This window comes from Helobdella robusta (genome assembly GCF_000326865.2).
Source record: "Helobdella robusta unplaced genomic scaffold HELROscaffold_31, whole genome shotgun sequence".
Lineage (NCBI taxonomy): Eukaryota > Metazoa > Annelida > Clitellata > Rhynchobdellida > Glossiphoniidae > Helobdella > Helobdella robusta.
The window spans coordinates 1,229,264-1,249,263 of record NW_008704544.1 but is presented as its reverse complement, the minus strand read 5'-3'; the positions used below and the strand labels follow the sequence as shown (position 1 = coordinate 1,249,263).

The window sequence follows — 20,000 nt, the reverse complement described above, 5'->3', positions numbered from 1 at the left end:
CTGTGTGTATCAAAAGAAAAACTAACGATTAAAACTAAAACTGCTTTAAAAAATATTAATTGATGTAATTTCATATATTCATTTATAAGTTTTGAATGTGTAATGCTATAATATATAAAAAAAAACAGTAAAAACATTACACCAACATCCTCCTCATTCCGATCAAAACTAGAAGAAGATTTAGACTGCTGTTGTTGCTGCTGCTGCTGTAGTTGATGTCGCTGTGATTGTTGTTGTAGATTTATCTTATTTAACGTAAGGTCATCGCAATAGAGGAAAACATCGGAACATGAAAAGGTAGTCGCGGCAACATCAGTAGCAGTAGTAGCAGTAATGTCAGGTTTCACCAACAGATCAGCAGATGAAGAGTTGGACGACGAAAGGTTTGTAGTGCTAAGGAGGTCGGGATCGAATCCAGAGCAGACGACCAGAGTGAGGCTGTCACTATGAGGGCTCTTTAGTGCTGACACAGATTCTTGATGGGTGAGGCCGAGAATGCTCTGATGGTTTACCTGTTGTTGTTGATGTTGTTGTTGTTGGTGTTGCAGGTAGTTATGTTGTTGTTGTTGGTAGTGGTGTTGTCGTTGGTAGTGCTTAGTCATCAGCGTCGTCGTCGTCATCACAATCATCTTCATCATCCTCATCATCAACATCGCCACAATCGACAACAACAACATCACAAGCGCCATCGTCATCACCTCTAATATTCTCTGTCCAACTTTCAGCCGCCCGTCTCTGTAAGCCAGGCCAGGATTGTGTATCTAATAAGAAACAATGGTCGCCATATAACTACTAGCAATGTCAACATTTAAAAACGAACAAAGACAAACATGCAAACCAACATTAAACGAAACATACAAACACGCATACAAACACGCATACAAACAAACAAACAAACAAGCAAAGCAAAACCTTAGAGATAAATATCCCTTCATCTTTAGGATTAGCAGGATTGCCTGACTTACTTCTGTGACCACCTCTGATACTTATTCCCAACTTCTCATCATGCTCTTCTTTCACTAATGTTACTTCCTAGTTGTGTGTGTGTGTGTGAGTGTGTTTGTGTCTTTGTCTGTCTGTGTGTCTTTGTCTGTGTGTGTCTGTGCTTGTTAGTCTGTGTAGGTGTGTCTTCTATCTTAAAAATTCACATGATCAGTGAGGTATAGCCACGTACATACAACTCGTTATATATTTATACATTTTCCAAAGTTGAATAATAAAGAGTTGTACAAATGAATAAATTATATAAGAGATGGAATGTGACAAGCAGACCTGGAGATTTAATGGCTGTGGGTCCTTGCGAACGACCAGCTTAACAACGCCAACCGCTGATGACAGGTGTTTAACTGCTTCAGCGTGTGTTACGTTCATTAGGTTTACGTTGTTCACCTATTGTGTTCGTTCGTTTGTTCGTTCGTTTGTTCGTCAGACGTGAGTAAACAGTTGTGACGATAATGCGGATGATGATGACAATGAGGTTGCTGATGATGATGCTGACAAAACGGTGAAAACATTTAAGAATTGAAATAGCAATTTGGAAAGAGGAACAACTCACAGAAAGGATTCGATCACCGATCTTTAGAGAGCTATTCGAGGCCACACCACCGGCTGATACCTGGATAGTAATAATAATAATAAACATTCACTCATTCATTCATTCATTCATTCATTCATTCCAACATCCATCCGTCCATTCATTCATTTTTTCATTCACGCCTTCACCAAGTCCCTCACTCCTTCATTCATTCAATGAAGTGCAGGTAAACCGACCCGAGATATGAAAACGCCAAAATCTTCATCATCAGAATTACCGTCCCCACAGAATTCACCAAAAGGGTGATTAGTTTGATCACGACCACCCACAATGCTTAACCCCAAAGGGCCTAAGCCCTTGTTCAGGTGCACCACCTATAATATAGCGTAAATAAAGCGTGTGTGTGTGTGTGTGTGTGTGTGTTTGTGTGTGTGTGTGTGTGGTCAAATTAAATTTACCTCAATTGGATAAGGAGCTATGTTGTTACCATCAAATGCTTTAATACCATCAATACCATCATCGCCATCGTTGTTATCATCATCCTTCTTAACTTCTCCAGATTTAATCATCCATTCATCATCTACTTTATCATTATTACAATCGGCATCATCGCGATAAACGTGGCTGTTATAGCCGCAACTGTCGCTAGTGTCGCCACGACTGCCCATACTGAAGTAGCCGCGACTCAAATCTTCCTCAATTACTATGCTGGTGCTTAGTAGTAACTTACTGTTGGTGCTGCAGTAACTCGACGTTGACGACGACGACAGCGATGATGACGACAGCTTTGGAGGCGATGATGACGTCACCGACGAGGACGACGTCGTTGCTGTTGTTGTTGTCTCTGTTGATGTCAATGATATAGTTGTTGTCTGCGTTATCGACGATGATGATAACGTTGTTTTTACAGTTGCTGACGATGACGACGACGATGACGATGGTGGTGATAATGACGACGATGATGATGATGATGAGGCACTGAACACACTGTTATTAAAACGGCCTGATGGCGAACTATGGACAAAGGCACAAGAAGATAGGGACGGTGATGTTGTTGTTGATGTTGTTGTTGATGTTGTTGATGATGTTGTTGATGTGACTGACGTTGACGTCACTGATGACGTTGTTGATGGCGTTATGGGTTTTGCTGCTGAGTTGATATTCAAACTTGTTGATGTTGTTGCTGCTGTCGTTGATGATGACATCAACGATGACGATGACATCAAAGTTGACGTCATCGTCATCAGAAATGGTTTTGTTGATAAAATAGGTTTAAACTGAAATGACGAAATAGGTAACGCGGGCAATGTTACTGAAGTAGTTGACGATGATTCAGCGGCTACTGAAGCTGATGATGATAACATTGCTGATGATGGTGATGATGTTAGGAATGTGTTTGACAATGGTGTTCCAGACGACAATGTTGACGATGACGATGATGATGACACAGACGATGATGATAATAATGATGATCTTACACCCATTTCCGTTGTTGACGACAAATTTGTGGGTGATGTTAATGATGAAGATAACGACGACGACGATGTTGTAGTGATAGCAACTATCTTATCTTTTAATTTTAACTTAGACACACATGATGATAATGAGTAGACATCATTAACATTTGTGAGATAGTGAAATGTCTCATTGTTGTTTTTGTTGTTTGTATGTCTTTGTATGTGTTGGTGGTTGTCATTGTTGTTGTACATGTTGTATGGCGCTGTTGTGGAAATGTTGTTGCCGCTGCTGTTGCTGAATGTCGGACTAGCGACAAGAGTGCAGCGGCTGTAATAAGACAAAGAGAGGTTTAAGTTAGCAAGGAAACATGCTGATGATAATGAAGATGATGATGAAGCTGGTGGTGATGTTTTTGATGTTGGCGATGTAGGAACACTTAATGATGATGTTGCTGTTGATGATGTTAGTGGTTTTGCTGTTGATGTCTTAGTTGTTGACATCATCTGGGATGTCGGTGACGATGGTGTTGTCGTTGTAGAAGTGATGGAACTGCTTGTTGATGTCGTTTGAGTTGGTCTTCTTGAAGTAAATTTTGCAATTGCGTCATCAATCTCCGCTAATTTTTGTGGCTGACTAGTTGCTGATATGGATGAGTTTGTTGAAAGTGATGACGAAATAGCTGCTGTAGGTGTCGCAGCAGTGGATACTGTGGTTGCCGACGCTGTGGTAGCAACTGGAACTGCAAAAGTGGTCTGAAATAAACGTGACGTTGTTGTTGTTTCAGTAGGCGCTAATGTTGATGATGTTTGTGCTGTTGTAGCTATCGTTGTCGATGCTAATGTTGATGTTGATGATGCCGTTAAAGACGATGTGGATGAAACCGGAATTAATTTGTGGCGATACGCAACGATGGTCAGTTTGTTGTTGAACTTGGAGACGATCTCAACTACATCCGGCAAACTCTTCCCGCTCACGTCACATCCATTAATCTGTCTCCAACAATCAGCAAATTGGTACATTCATTCTAAGTGCCGATGACGCTATTCAATAATTCGTAACATGGAAAAACGACAGCCAACCAACCAACCAATCAAACAACCAACAAACAAACCAACCAACCAACAAACAAACAAACAAACAAACAAACAAACAAACAAACAAACAAACAAACCAACCAGACAGACAGCCAGCCAACAAACTAACCGACATAATCCTATCATGAATCTTCAGTCGCCCATCAAGGATTGCAACGCCCCCTTCAACGATATCAGATATGTAAACACCCTGTACACAATAAAAAAAAGAGAAGAAAAAAATAAAAATAACTCAAAAACGTCGTCGTCTGGTATGGATGGTACAGTTTTTGCATTTGAAAGTTTAACTATTTAGCCATAAGTACCTTCTTGTCATGGTTATCAGTCAGCTTGAACCCGAGACAAGAATGAGGTTCTTTCCTATAGAGAGTGGCCACAACGGCTTCAGTCGACACATCCGCAACGCCGCCACACCCATCACCACCGCCACAACCACTACTACTACTTCTTCTTTCAGCCACACCTAGGCTATCAGTAACGATAAACGATGTAGTGGTCATATGATGATTGTTGTTGGCGATTGTAGGAACAGAAGTGGAGTTGTTCTTGACGTCATTTTCTCTATAGATGACGACGACCACTTGCTCTCTGGCCTCTTTTAGTAGATTGACGGCGTAGGCATGTGGTACGTTGATTACGTTACGCTCATTCACCTAGTGTTGTTGTTAGTAGAGCTTGGATGCGTGCATGTGCATGTATATTTAAATATATATTTAAATATATATATATAAATATATATATATCATAAAGTATACAAACATATATACTTAATGAGTAAATTTGATTTAAAGGAAGGACAAATGAAATGGGGAAAAAGTGAGTTATATATAATAAATAGGTGACTGACAGATATCAACTTATCCCCGACATGTAGGCCGGCCCGGTCGGCTGGTCCCCCCTTTGCAACTCGAGATACGAACACTCCCTAGTTTGCGATTGATTGATTGATTAATTGATTGATTGATTGATTGATTGAATAGATGGATGGATGAATGAATGAATGAATGGCGACAATGATAAATAGTGAAAGTGTAAAATTGCACGAATGATTAACATCTGGAGTATAATGTTTACTGAGCTGATAATTTCACCATCTTCATCATCTTGTTGCTTACCAATCAATCGATCAATAAATAAATAAGAAATAAATAAATCAATCAATCAATCAATCAATCAATCAATCAATCAATTACTCACTTTGTCGTTGCCTCTGAATGGTGAAGAGCCCAGGCCGCCAGCGACATTCATCCCGAGACCAACTCCATCTTCCTTACTGATCCTAAACACCATTTCTACTCCACCATCATCGACATCATCATCTTTATTATCACCAATTCCAGATTTGTTGTTGTTGTTAGCAGATGTCGTGGCTGTTGTCGTCGTCGTGATGGTCTCATGGACGGTCTTGTTGGCTTTAGAAGTCGTAGTTGATGTTGCTGGTGATGCCATTTCTGGTGATGTCACTTTTGATGATGTCATTTTCGGTGATGCGGTGGTCGAATGATGAAAACTTCCGTTATCAGCGTCACCTCCACCCTCATTCCTGATGTCACTGTCGTAAATATGCAAGTGTCTCCTCATCTTGGAATGAGTGTTATCACGAGCGCCATCATCATTATCATCACCATGTTCGTCGCCATCGTCGTCGTCCGCATCTTCATTATCTTCGTTACTCGAAGAGCAGAATTTGATTTGTTTCTTAACCTGTGATAAGAAAAGTTAATACCTATATATGCACAGTTCGTCAACAACTCAAAGCACTTCTTTTCACGTATTCAACGAGTGCTTTTTGAGTATTATTTAAAAAGCGCTATATAAATTTCCTAATCATAGCACACAAAAACACACATACATTCAAACATACGTATATACACATACACACACGTACAGACACACGCAAACCTTGTCGTCGTTATCTTTATCATTATGGAAATCACTCATCCTATCATAGGCCAGTCTGCATGAGATATCCTCAGAGCTTGAAACTGAGTACTTATGTGAGTCCAGGGAACTCTGTGCTAAGATCTGACATAATTTCTCTTCCGGATTCATCTGTCAAATTACAAATTATAACTTAAATTTATTTCATTTTTTTGACATGTTTTTTTTAATTATTTTTTAATCTGTTCGTTCATTTTTTAAAGTAATGGTTTGTACATTCCTTTGAACTGCTAAAGAGCCAGGCGAGAAACACTTTGAAACAACAGGTATCATAGGCACGCACACTCGCACACACACACACCACACGCACACACCACACGCACGCACACACACACAGAAAATTATAACACGTAACAACCATCACCACCACACTGACTTTATTAGTAACGATCCTTTTATTTTTCAGATGATGGGGAGTGTCTCTTCTTCTCAGCTTGCCTTCCTTAGCTCTAAACTCATCGACACTGGATGCGAAACCAACGTGCCTTTCGGCATTGGACTGCTGGAGACGAAACGTTAATTAGCATAATTAATATAATTAACATAATTATGATAATTATAAGTAATACAATCGTTACATATGCTAAGTGAGTTTGTGATGCATGTGATTCAGGCGTATTTACATGCGGTGTGTGTGCGAGTGTGTGTCGTGTGCGTGCGTGCGTGTGTGCGCGCGTGTGTGTTGCTGATACCCCTGAAATTCAATAATAATAATAATAATAATAATAATAATAATAATAATAATAATAATAACAATAATAATATAATAATTATAATAATTAAATAATTGAAATCGTTACCCTTTCGTTGTCGTCATCGTTATTATCATCGTCCTCATCATTGCCAACTCCGGAGAATCTAGGTTTATTTTTCCTCAAAATGACAGGTGATGATGACGACGATGACAATCTCTTCAGATCATCATCAGCATCCTCTTCATCATCGTCATCATCATCATGATGACCGTCGTTATCATCGTTATCAGCATCGCGTTTGCTATTTTTAGCACTGGGGTTGCCCTTGCTATCTATATTTAGATCTTTCGTCTTTCTAGAAAGGGACGATGACGACGGCGACGACGACGATGTTGCGATGTTTGTTGATGTTGTTGTTGTTGCGAGTGGTGGTGATTGTAGTTGCTGAGCAGTCGGTGATGATGACGATGTCGATCGAGGTGATGATAGTTTTGATGATGACGGTTGGACGAGAAATTTGACAGCTGGTAGAAATGTTATCGTGGTCGGTGGTGGTTTTACGTTCTTATCGCTCGCCGGTGAGTAATAGGACAGGGGGGGCGACGAAATGACTGATTTCCTATCTGTGAATGTTCATCATCGTCGTCGTCGTCATTCATCATCATCTAAATCATCAGCCATCACAAACACGACCATCATCACATAATCGCCGTAGCTGTCATCACAGTTTACCGGCAGATGAAGACATGAGCTTGGCAGTTTCGTCATCGTCACCATGGATGTCACCCACGTCATCGTCATCGTCATCCTGACTAGATTTCTTGGAACTCAGTTTATGGCTCTCTGAATCTATTGACTTTAGTGAAAGCATGGGTAGTGTAATATATAATTAGCATGAAAATGTCTATCTGAACCTATTCGCAAATTGCAAGCACAACAACTGGTAATATTACTGCTTTCAATGCTACTGCTGCTGCTGCTGCTTCTACTACCACTACTACCAAAAAAGCAATGAGTACAAACAAACGACAGAGGCATACAGAAAAAAAACACACACATATATATATATATACACACACGATGAAGAAACACAAAGTACACTGACGCAAAGTTTAAAACATACATAAACACACACGCACAGCTAAACACACACACATACACACACACACACACTAACATCTTTAATTTGATCATGTACATTTTCCATAGCCTGGTAGTGCTCCTTTTTGGTTAACTTGTTAACGTGTCTTGTTCGCAGTTCTTTTGGGTGTGGCGTGTTTTGTCGCTTAAATGGAATCTGTGTGTACGTGTATATAAGTGTGTGTACGTCCGTATGTAAGTGTGTGTATGTCCGTATGTAAGTGTGTGTATGTCCTTATGTAAGTGTATGTATGTCTTATGTCTGTATGTAAGTGTATGTATGTATGTAAGTATGTGTGTGTGTACATGTTCGTATGAATACGTGCACACCTCACCTATTTTTGTGTGCGTACGTCTAGGCATATATGTGAGTATAAGTATGCGTATATGTATGTGAGTGTGTACATGCGATTGTATGTATGCATGTGAGTGTGTCTGTCTGTGTGTGTGTATGTGTGTGTGTGTACATTTCGGTAGGAAAACATAATGATACTTCGATGACGCCAACGATAATGAAGATGATGATTACATAATAGCTACCATGCCAACTTTAAAGCAATAGAAATAAAAAAACAACCAATTAATACTATGATGACGACGACGATGATGATGGTGGTGATGATTAAGTACATAACATAACGATAGATTGGAATATTTTCAAAACATAGGTAACAGAAACAAAATAGCACAACAATGAAGACAACAAGAAAGCAACAAAATGCCAGTTCATTTTACGAAAAGATTCGTAATCAAAATTTCCATTTAAACTAACAAAGAAAAACATCTGAAAGCCAATTTTTTAAGGAAATTAAACACACGCATACGAACAAAAAATGCATGTATAAAATACGTAAAGAAAATAAATTAATGAATTGAATAAATCAATAATGAATGAATGAATGAATGAATGAATGAATGAATGAATGAATGAATGAAATACCTCATCGTTGTTATCATTTTGAATAAGTGAGCAATTCTTTTAAAATAGGTAAATAAATACAAAAAGCATAAATACATAAATAAATACATATAAACATACATAAATACATACATCATCATTATCTTCAGCGTCATCATCATCACCATCATCATCGTCATCATCAACAATAAAAATTAACTCACCTCATCTTGTTCAGCATCTGAGTTATAATCATCAACACCAACAAACGCAATGGATGTAACATGATTTTGTTGCTGTTGTTGGTGTTGTTGCTGCTGCAACAATATTGATGACGACAATTGTTGTTGTTGTTGTAGTAACAGTTGTTGATGTTGTTGCTGCTGCTCAATGCTCCAGCCGTCTCGTTCTGTGATCATACATCGACAAACGACATCAACAACAACAACAACAACACTGGAAACACACCAGCATCAACAACACTGAATAACTTAACAAAAACAACACCAAGAACACAACAAAAACAACATTAACAACAACTTCCGTCATCAATATTGTTGCAGCAACAACAACAGCGCAACTAAATTAACATCAGTTGCAACAACGCCAAACTTCTCACAGACCACAAACAAACCTACCCGAATTTTCGGACTGGTAAGCAAGTTGTGGCAGCAGGAAACAGGTTAAAATCCTTTTTCCAACGTTCTCAGCATCCTCATCTTCCTGAAAATGTAACATCGGATGAGTCTGATTTTCGGACAGCCAAATGGCTTTCAAGTTGCAAGAGCCCAAACTCAATGGAAGATGGTGAAGTCTTGGGAACAAATAATAATAATAATAATAATAATAATAATAATAGTAAACAGTGTGTAACGGCGATACTAATAAAAACAATCACATTATCGTCATTCTTTGCTACAAAATCATCAATCAAAACAACTATTACTACTACTACTACTAATACTACTGCTGCAACTGCTGCTGCAACTGCTAGTACTGCAACCACATCAACGGCAACAACCTATTTCCGGCGACATCGAGTACGTGTAGATTTTTGAGATTGCCTATAGCCTCTGGTATATCGACCAGTCTGTTGTCTCGCAACGATAGCACGCCGAGAGAACCGCACTGACCCAGCTAGGAGGGATAAAAATTATTAATTACAATATTAAAATAATTATATTATTATAAAATAATTATTGTAATATAATAATTACAAAATAGTAATAATAATGATAATGATGATGATAATAATACTGACGGTCGGATGTATAGTAAAAAAATGTAAGCCAAAGACAAGACAATAACACTATCATCAGTGATAATGACATCAACAACAACAACAACGCAACAACTATTACATCATAAACAAACAACAGCAACAACAACGCCAGTAGCAACATCAACTGCAGTAACATTAAACGATGACAACAACACCAATTACATCAACAAAAACAAACTTCTCCAGGTACTGAGGACAATCTATTTCTATCCAAATTCAAATTTGTCAGCCTCTGTAACTGACCAAGCTCTCCCGGCAAATCCTATTGAAAAAATAAAATGTTGGCCAATGCAATGGTGTCTGGCACACCTGGTTCGATTGCCAAGAGATCCTATCTATCTATCCTATCCAATTTATCTATCTATCTATCTATCCATCTAACTATTTACTTATCTATCAAATACAGTGTGTAGAATGCGTGGTTTTCATATACGCTGTGTGTGTGTGTGTGTGTGTGTGTTTAATGTGTGTGTGCTTTGTTTTTTTTCCTCTAACCTTTAACCTTTTAATTAACTACGCAACAAAATGCCGAAAAGAATAATTCGAAATAGAACAATGAAAATTACGAATCATTCAGCAACAACACTAACCGCCAGTAAATTCTCGGTTAGTATCAATTCTTGTAATGAATGGCACCTATAATAATAATAATAATTATTATTATTATTATAAAAATATTAATAATAATAAAAATGATAATAACAATGACAACAGTAATAAAAATAATAACAACTATAGCAACTTAGCAAACAAAAGAGCGTACATTCCGATATGAGGTGTCAGCTTGACCAGCTGATTCTGGTCAACTTTCAAGATGCACAATCTACCCAGTGAATCTGTTAAAAAGGATAGTAATAATCTAACCCTAACCCAACAACAAAAACAACGACAACAACGACAACAACAACGACAACAACAACAACAACAACAACAACAACAATAACAATAAACATTATCAACAACAACAACAGCATTTTATTTGACCCAAAAAAAAGTAATCAGACAAATAATCGTCGTCGTCATCGTCATCCTCTTTCCCCTCGTCATCATTCTCACCAATAGTGTCGGGCAGATATTCCAGGAGATTCCTGGAGAGATAGAGATCGATGATGTTAACCAATCCGCCAATTCCGTCCGGAAGAACTTCTATCTTGTTCTCTGATATGTCTAGTTGGGTTAGTTTCTTCAACTTCCCTATGTCCTAATGTAACGTTCAACGTTATTTATTCATAGATTAATAATAGTTTATATTTATTTGTATTGTGTCGCAGATTTGTCGGGTTGTCAATCAATCAGTCAATTATTTTTTCATTGATCTATCTATCCTTACATTCAGCAATCAATCAATCGATCTATTAATCAATCAATCAATCAATCAATCAATCAACCAATCATGAATGAAAAAATGAATGAATGAATGAATAAATGAATGAATGAATGAACGAACGAAAAATGACTAACAGGCGGTATCTCAGACAGTTCATTACAATCAAGTAGTAGCTCTTCAAGATTCAATAATGATCCTAGAACATTGGGCTGCTTGATCATTATCATCATTATTATCATCGTTATATAAAAACACACACACAAACACACACACATACACAAACACACACTCTTTCATATTCACAGACACACAAAAACTACATACATACTGACGCGTATTCACAGACATACACATACACAAATACGCACACACACACACATACACACACACACACACACATACACACACACACACACATAATAAACAAACAGATACACACACACATAAACTCACAAGTTCTTCAATGAGGTTATTTCCCAGATCTAGTATTCTTAATTTCTTCAATAGAGACATAGACGATGGAAGGTATTTAATGAAGTTCTCTCTCAGTTCAAGGTTCTCCAAGTTCACCAAACTATAGCGGCATAATATTAATAACAATAACAATAATAATCACCACCACCACCACCACCACTACTACTATTTCTACTACTACTACTACTATTACCACTACTACTACTACTACTAACTACTACTACTTTTCCTGTTGCTACCAACTTATGCAACACTAACTACTACTAACTACTACTACTTTTCCTGTTGCTACCAACTTATGCAACACTTACTGCCCAACTACTAATACTCATACTACTACTACTACTACTACTACTACTACTACTACTACTACTACTACTACTACTACTACTACTACTACTACTACTACTAAAGTAACAAACGACGAAAAACAACAACTACAACAACAACGACAAATAGCAGTAATAACATTAACCTTCCAATATCACATGGCAGTCTGTTCAGTGATATGTCATTGAGGCATAGGTAGGTCAGATTCTTTAGGGACGTGAAACCTTCGGGTAGTCTGCAAATAGTCGAAACATAGCGTTAGAAAAATAATAATCCTCGATCGAATCTTGGAAAAACTGTTAGGAATACGTCTGCAAAAAGAACCGCCCATCAAAAGATACAAAAAAAGACAAAGAAGTACACAAAACAAAAGTGATATAATATAAAAAAGCTGCTTTTTCTAACTAGGCAGGTGAACAAAATGGATGGATAGCAATGGAGAGAATGATTGGTTGGAAGAACCAACTAACGAATTAATGAATAAATTATGGAATGAATGAATGAATGGATGAATGAATGAATGGATGAATGAATGAATGATAAAATGAATGAATGAATGAATGAGAAAATCAATGAATGATGAAACTTATTAGTTTGTAAGTGAGTGTGTGTGAAAAATAACCATAAAATCGTTTTTTGAAAAAGCGTTTTATGCGCATAGCAGATGTGTAGATGATAATTTTATCTGAGTGAGAATGTTTGTGTATTGGATTGTAGAATTTAAAAAATTAACTGCACTCCTTCAGGGTGTGGTTGTGTATGTTTGCGTGTGTGTGTGTGTACGCTATGCTCCTTCTATTTACATTTGTAACTTTGTTGGATCACATCACATCAAGGGTTAGTGATTATTAAATAGGTGAACATCGAACAATTACAACAAAAACATAAAATAATAATAATTATTATTACAATTTTTTTATGTAATAAAAAAAATAGAACGAAAATAAGGATGAAAATGGGGAAAATAACATTCCTAACATTTAAAAGATGTGATGCGAGAAACAATAGTTTGCAAATTGATTGAAAAAACTCAATCTGAGAAAACCACAACAACATCATCATCATCTACAATAACATTAACAACAAGGACATTATAGAAACATTAACAACAACAACAATTGTAAAAACCCAACAATAAAAAAAAACCCAAAGCTATAAATATTCCTTCTGATTTATGCAGTTTCAACAAAAACATCAACAACTGCATTTTAACATTTACTAGAAACGCTTAAAATAAAACAACATTATCTATGAAAATTACATTTAAAAAAGTCTAGATGTACAGGCAGTTCAAGTGTACAATGTACATACAAATGGGTAGTTTGTGTGTGCGTGTGTGTGAGTATGTGTGTATCTATGTATGTATATGATTGTGTGTATGTGTGCTAGCAAAAACAAAACAAGAACACACAAAAAATTGGCAAAAATTAGAAATTTTTAGTTAAGAAGATAAATATTAATATATACATTATAGCATGTTTGCTTGTATTAATGTATAATATGTATGTTTTGTATATAGTATATATCTGTCTGAACGTATTTGTGTATGTGTGTATGTATTTATGTATATATATGCATGTGTTTGTTTGTTTCTTTCTTTGTATGTATGTAAATATATACGTATAGATGTGCATGCTGTTTGTGTATGTTTGTTTGTGTGCGTATGCATATTTAGGTATGTGTGGGTGTATTCATCATGTATGTGTGTGTGTGTGTGTGTGTGTGTGCGCGCGCTTGTGTGGTTTCATTTTATCTACAATCAAAGATAAGAGAAACATTAAGAAATTTTATTAGGCATAGTGATGATAATAATGAATATTTTTAATAAATAATATCTAGCTGACATTAAAAGAACTACAAAAACAACAACAATAATACCAACAACAACAACAATAATAATAATACTTTCCAAAAAAACTAAATTTGAATTGTTTATGTGAGGAAAAAATTTAATTAAAATAACATTGCACCATCAGAGTAATAAATTTCTTTAAATTAAATCAATGTTTTGAAAGTTATAGCAAATTATATTGTATACATGAATGAATAAATGAATGAATGAATGAATGAAAGAATGAATGAATAGACGAATGAATGAATAAATGGATGAATGAACGGAACCAAAGAACAACAAAAATATGATATGGAGAACACAGAGAAAAAATTAAAACCCCAAAAATACATCAAACACATTTACATATAATTATACTCTACCTATTTTTTGAGACAACAAGAGTAATAACAATAACAATAACAACAACAATAACAACAATAATAACAACAATAATAAATAAACAGAGAATAAAATTAATTAATGTAATATAATCCAGTAACACATATTTAGGATGAATGGTGTTGATGAAAAGGCCAAAACATGTCTGCCTGCATGCTATAATGCAAACGCTATTGTAAATATTGATAACTACAACTACTACTACTACCATTACTACGTTACTACTACTACTACTACTACTACTACCACTACCACTACCACCACCACTACCACTACCACTACCACTACCACTACCACTACCACTACCACTACTACTACTACTACTACTACTACTACTACTACTACTACTACTACTACTACTACTACTACTACTACTAGTACCATGCACACACACACACACACACAAATATAAATTTGAGCAATGATGCTTGCACACTTGTTTACATGTACATTTAGTCAGTCAGTACACACATTAATGATAATTATGTGTATGTATGCACGCATGCATGTACGTATATATGTATGTGTATGCATGTATGTGTATGTGTGTGTGTGTGTGTACATGTTTGTATGAATAAATAATGACTGGGACAAGAATGGTGATTAGTTAATGATGTGTGTAATGAGAATGAATAAATTAATTATTATGTATATGGCAACTACACATACTTTTCCTTCATTCTCTCTCTCTCTCTCTCTCTCTTTCTCTCTCTTTCTCTCTCTCTCTCTGGTTATATATATATATATAACACGTGTATAAATACATACTACATACGTGTGTGTGTGTGCGTGTGTTACGTGTGTGTGTGTGTGTGTTTGTGTATTCGTGTGTGCGTGGGTGTATGCCTATATCTATGACAGTGCAATGGCATGTATCAAATATCAATATGATAATAACTGTAACAGCCAAAAAATAATAATAACAACAACAACAATAATAATAATAATGATAACAATAAATAGTTGTAATAGTAATAGAAGTTTTAACTATGGCTAGTATGACAAATTATTCATGTGACATGAATGTTAATGTTAATGGCATCAAGGTATTAATGCAAATCCTCTTTTCATAAGACAAACCATGCATTCATCTTCATCATCATCAATATCATTGTGATCATCATTATTTATCATCATCATCACCGTGATCATCACTACCATCATCATCATCGTCATCATCATCTACTTTTACATCATCATTATCATCATCATTATCAACTTTAACATCATCATTATCATCATTACAACCACAAAGCATCATTGAATCAGCCAGAATGTTTTACAGAACTATAATGGATTCCTTAACCAAAATTTGGCTTAGCAACAATAACAACAACAACGACAACATCAACATAACATCAACAATAGCAACAACAATAACAACAACAACAACATAACATCAACATTACAACACCAACAACGACAACATCAACAGCAGCTAACTTTGATAAAGGGTTGCTACTGAAGTCTATAACTTGAAGATTTTTACAGAGTTTTATATTCTCCGGTATGTCTTCAATGTCTACGTATACAATTTTAGAAATAGTAATGTCAACAATATAAAATTATAATAGTAATAGTGATAAATTAAAATTAAAAACAAAAAACAACAAAAAACAAATAGTGGAAAATTAAAATTAACACTGAACAAAAAAGACAAAACAGGATACTAGCCATTTTTGCTAAAATCCAGTTCTTGGAGATTCACGAAATTGCTTATGTCTGGGTGGATGCGACTAATTTCATTGTCACTCAGTGTTAATTTCCTTAATTCTACTAATCTATATAAACTCTGGATGAAAGTGTGAGTGAGTGAGTGAATGAAATAATGGATGAATTAATGAATTGATAAATGAATAAATGTATAAATGTATAAATGAATGAATGAATGAATGAAATGAATGAAACTAAAAATCTGTAACATAATTTAATTTACAACATTAAAAAAGGAAATTTGTAAAACTCTGTGAATCAATGCAAACTAACTAATCAATCAACCCTCAACCATCCAACCAATCAGTCAATCAACACTCACCCTAGGCAGTTCGGAGAGTTGGTTGGAATCGAGGAGGAGTTCCTCAAGGGTACGAGTGTGCCGGAGAACTTCGTCAGGCACCGATTGTAAGTTACAATGCCTCTTGTCCAAATATTCCACGTGCCGGTTGCACGATTTTATAAACGGTATGCAGTGAAACATTTCCAAATTTAAATAAAATGTCAGCGGTAGTTTTAGATTTAAATTTTTTTAATAATAATTAAACATTTAATCCATCCAAAAAGCAAATAGCAAATAATTTATGTTTGATACCGAAATTAGTTTCATGTGCTGGCTGATGCTCTGTCGAAATGTAATTTGAATATCATTTGAATATTTATCTAAACAGGAATACCACTGTATTGTACATTGTGGTTTCTTAACATGAATGCTAATGTATTTATATTAATTCATCCATAATTCAATTCTTTTCATCATCTAAAAGTTTCTGGTTGAATACGCTTACATAGTGTATTGTTGGTCTCTCGTCAGCCTTGCTTTGGCTGGCTCTGAAATGTCAGAAACAGATTTAGTTTCACATAAATCAAGCTTATTCTTTGAGCATTTTTCTAAATTTATAACCAGAAACAAATTCTGGTGGCTTTCAAGTAACCAGGATCTTATTAGTACATTATGCAGTATGTTTTTATCCTTACATTCTTAAGCTAAATCTACAATAGTAATTGTTGTTAGCTGTTATTCAGGCATTAATTTTTACTCAAAATTGCTTTTAATCACTTACGAAATTTCTGAATAATTGTATTTTTTTAACAAAGATCTCTTAGCAATGCTCTCAAACATCCAGTAGATATCATGGATATAATCCATTGTAGATATATGTGATTGTTAACTGCTATCAACGGTTAATTGCTAAGTTGGATAGTAACGTAAGATACATTTTTGTTATGTTTAAATAGCAACGCCTTATTACATGTTGCTAATTTTTTTAAATAACTGTAATATTCAATGATTTTTGCTAGTTATTCAATTATGTGGATAATTTAATGTAATCAAAGGCTGGAAATTTTATGTTTATTACCTCAATCCACATTTAAAGATCATTTTGTAAACAAAACAGCTGATCGAAGCCGTAATTTGAATATTAATTTAATTTAAATTCATTATTATGGCGAATTCTATTCCTCCGATCTTCCAGCTTCAAAATTTGGGAAAAAATCAAGAATTGAAATTAAAGTTGGCCGATAAAATTTGCTCCAACTTTCAAGAGTTGAGCTTGCTGTCGAAACAGATGACCAGATCTTCCAAATCATACGAAGTTTCTGTAACATTTCAGATTATCATTATATTTTTTTCCGTGTTTCTATGTAATATTTATATTTAAAAAAATTAAATAATAATAAATTGTTTTAATTACCTACTACGCTACACAGCACTTTGAAAAGATGACTAGGAGTTTTGCCAGTCAAGAGGTGGTGATAGAAAATGCGTTGATTGTGGGTTTTTTGTATTTTTAAAAAAAGTTATTATATTGAATAGTTACTGAACAAATTTGATACATTTATTAATAATTATATTTGTGAGAAAAAGAGAAAAATAGAGAAAGAGAGTGTGTGTGTGTGTGTGTGTGTGTGTGTGTGTGTGTGTGTGTGTGTGTGTGTGTGTGTGTGTGTGTGTGTGTGTGTGTGTGTGTGTAAATGTGTGTTTTATTTAAAAAAGATTGAAGATCTAAATTTTTATTTTTAATGAGAAACTATTCTATAATGATGAACTAGTAGGTTAAAAAAGTTTGATTTTATTCATGTTTAAGAAATCATTCATACCCACATATGTTACAAATAAAGCATTTAGTACACAGTTTATTTATTTTTTAGTTTATTTTACTCAACGATAGATATTTGTCACATTAGTGAATACTTGTTATTCTTTTCAAATTATTTAGTTTATTATTTTATCAATTTTTTTGCAGAATTTAAAGAAAATTGGACTCCTAGTATCCAATTTACATTTTCAGTAAGTAAGACATTTTTTTTCCTCCACCACCCTTCTTTCAAAAAATTTTTCAAAATTTGAAAATTTATTTATAAATATTATTAATGTTTAAATTGACATTATCTCAATATTTATAGGGCTGAAGCTGTTGACAAAAGGTATCCAAAGTTACATTTATTTATTTTCATTAACTACCATTAAATTATTATAAAATCGTTTATTATTAATTAATTAATTGAATTAATCATATCAAATTTTTTCTTTATTAAAATAGTTTCAAACAGTTGGAGAATATAAAAGGGCAGATCAGTGCAATAGAGAAAGGAGAATGAATGAATGTATGAATGAATGGATGGATGAATGAATGAACGAATGAATGAATGAACGAATGGATGAATGAATGATGAATGAATGATTGACGTTTGGTTTTTTTTTAGTTCAATCGGTTTTTTCCATACACTGTATACCATACTTTTATAAATCAAATGCGTTGTTATCTCGTTTAATATTAATTTTCGAAACAAAGAGCAATAATTTCAAATTACATAATTCGATTTAAGTACAATGTTTTAACATACTGAGTCAAATTTATATTTAGTATTAGTTGTTTGTTGAAACCCATGCAACTTCGTAAGTCCAACTCTGTTTTCTAAACAAAAAGCTATATTTTTATTGAAATTGACAACGATAATTATAAATTAAATAATTCGATTTAATCATATTGTTTTAAAAATATTTTTTAGTCAAGTGAACTTTTTGTATTAGTTGTTTGTTAAAACCCATGCCATTTCGTAAGTAAGCCAGCTAACTTTATTTATTCAAATCTGCTGAGGTAATTAGTAGAAGCCGCTCGCTTGGCTTTATCAACGTGAACCCTAGAGAAACTCAGCTATGTCCATCAAATGCATATACATTCTCACACACGTACATATACGCAATTGTTGAAAGGAAAATGCCTGTGTGTAAATAATGAATGTGTTGAAAAAGGTCAACTGATCAAGAATCGTTTGTGTGTGTGTGTTGTTACGTTGTGTGGTGTATTTATTTCATATTCACACACCACACACACACACACACCACACACACACACAACACACACACTCAAACACACTGAAAAATTATTCTGCATACGTTTCACGTGCTAACGACTCGTCCCTGGCATTATTATTAATTTCACATAAACGATGAAACCAATACTAACACTTTAATACTAATAAAATGCGATTTGTTATAGTAGTAATATTAATATTTAATTCTTATGAAAATTACGGACCCTACACACACATATACATGCATACACGTACGGAAGTATACAAACACACGTACATAGTGACACGCATGCGTGTTTATTCGTGATTTTTTTTAATTTAAAAAAGTTGCCGAAAAAAACACTTCCTTATAAGCATATTAAATAAATTATCACAAGCGTCTTCTCACTCTACATCATCCGCACAAAATTTTGATGACGTCAAATGAATAAATCACGTGATCATCTGCACGTGGCGTTGAAAGTTCGTCTGTCTGGTTGGCTGGTCTGTCGGTTGGTTGGCTGGTTGGTTGGTTGTTTGAATGGTTGGTTGTATGATTGATTGACTGATTGATTGGTTTG

At 34.9% G+C, this 20,000-nt stretch overlaps 1 protein-coding gene across 1 annotated transcript in view; it reads right to left on the bottom strand.

The window, feature by feature from the left end:
• Window positions 1–16,603, bottom strand: part of HELRODRAFT_192304 (hypothetical protein) — a gene marked incomplete at its 5' end in the record, with an annotated part of 18,755 nt that extends 2,152 nt beyond the window's left edge. The window contains 28 exons of the mRNA XM_009022342.1: window positions 147–512; window positions 699–761; window positions 913–1,032; window positions 1,273–1,389; window positions 1,556–1,615; window positions 1,771–1,908; window positions 1,993–2,263; window positions 2,550–2,720; window positions 3,242–3,981; window positions 4,196–4,276; window positions 4,392–4,739; window positions 5,284–5,790; window positions 5,989–6,138; window positions 6,404–6,529; window positions 6,828–7,345; window positions 7,455–7,578; window positions 7,900–8,019; window positions 8,985–9,169; window positions 9,399–9,574; window positions 9,782–9,897; window positions 10,221–10,304; window positions 10,633–10,678; window positions 10,806–10,878; window positions 11,099–11,243; window positions 11,504–11,578; window positions 11,823–11,943; window positions 12,319–12,380; window positions 16,442–16,603. Coding sequence (XP_009020590.1) covers window positions 147–512; window positions 699–761; window positions 913–1,032; window positions 1,273–1,389; window positions 1,556–1,615; window positions 1,771–1,908; window positions 1,993–2,263; window positions 2,550–2,720; window positions 3,242–3,981; window positions 4,196–4,276; window positions 4,392–4,739; window positions 5,284–5,790; window positions 5,989–6,138; window positions 6,404–6,529; window positions 6,828–7,345; window positions 7,455–7,578; window positions 7,900–8,019; window positions 8,985–9,169; window positions 9,399–9,574; window positions 9,782–9,897; window positions 10,221–10,304; window positions 10,633–10,678; window positions 10,806–10,878; window positions 11,099–11,243; window positions 11,504–11,578; window positions 11,823–11,943; window positions 12,319–12,380; window positions 16,442–16,603 — 5,265 coding nt within the window. The remainder of the gene's footprint in view (window positions 1–146; window positions 513–698; window positions 762–912; window positions 1,033–1,272; window positions 1,390–1,555; window positions 1,616–1,770; window positions 1,909–1,992; window positions 2,264–2,549; window positions 2,721–3,241; window positions 3,982–4,195; window positions 4,277–4,391; window positions 4,740–5,283; window positions 5,791–5,988; window positions 6,139–6,403; window positions 6,530–6,827; window positions 7,346–7,454; window positions 7,579–7,899; window positions 8,020–8,984; window positions 9,170–9,398; window positions 9,575–9,781; window positions 9,898–10,220; window positions 10,305–10,632; window positions 10,679–10,805; window positions 10,879–11,098; window positions 11,244–11,503; window positions 11,579–11,822; window positions 11,944–12,318; window positions 12,381–16,441) is intronic.
• Between the last annotated feature and the right edge of the window lie 3,397 nt (window positions 16,604–20,000).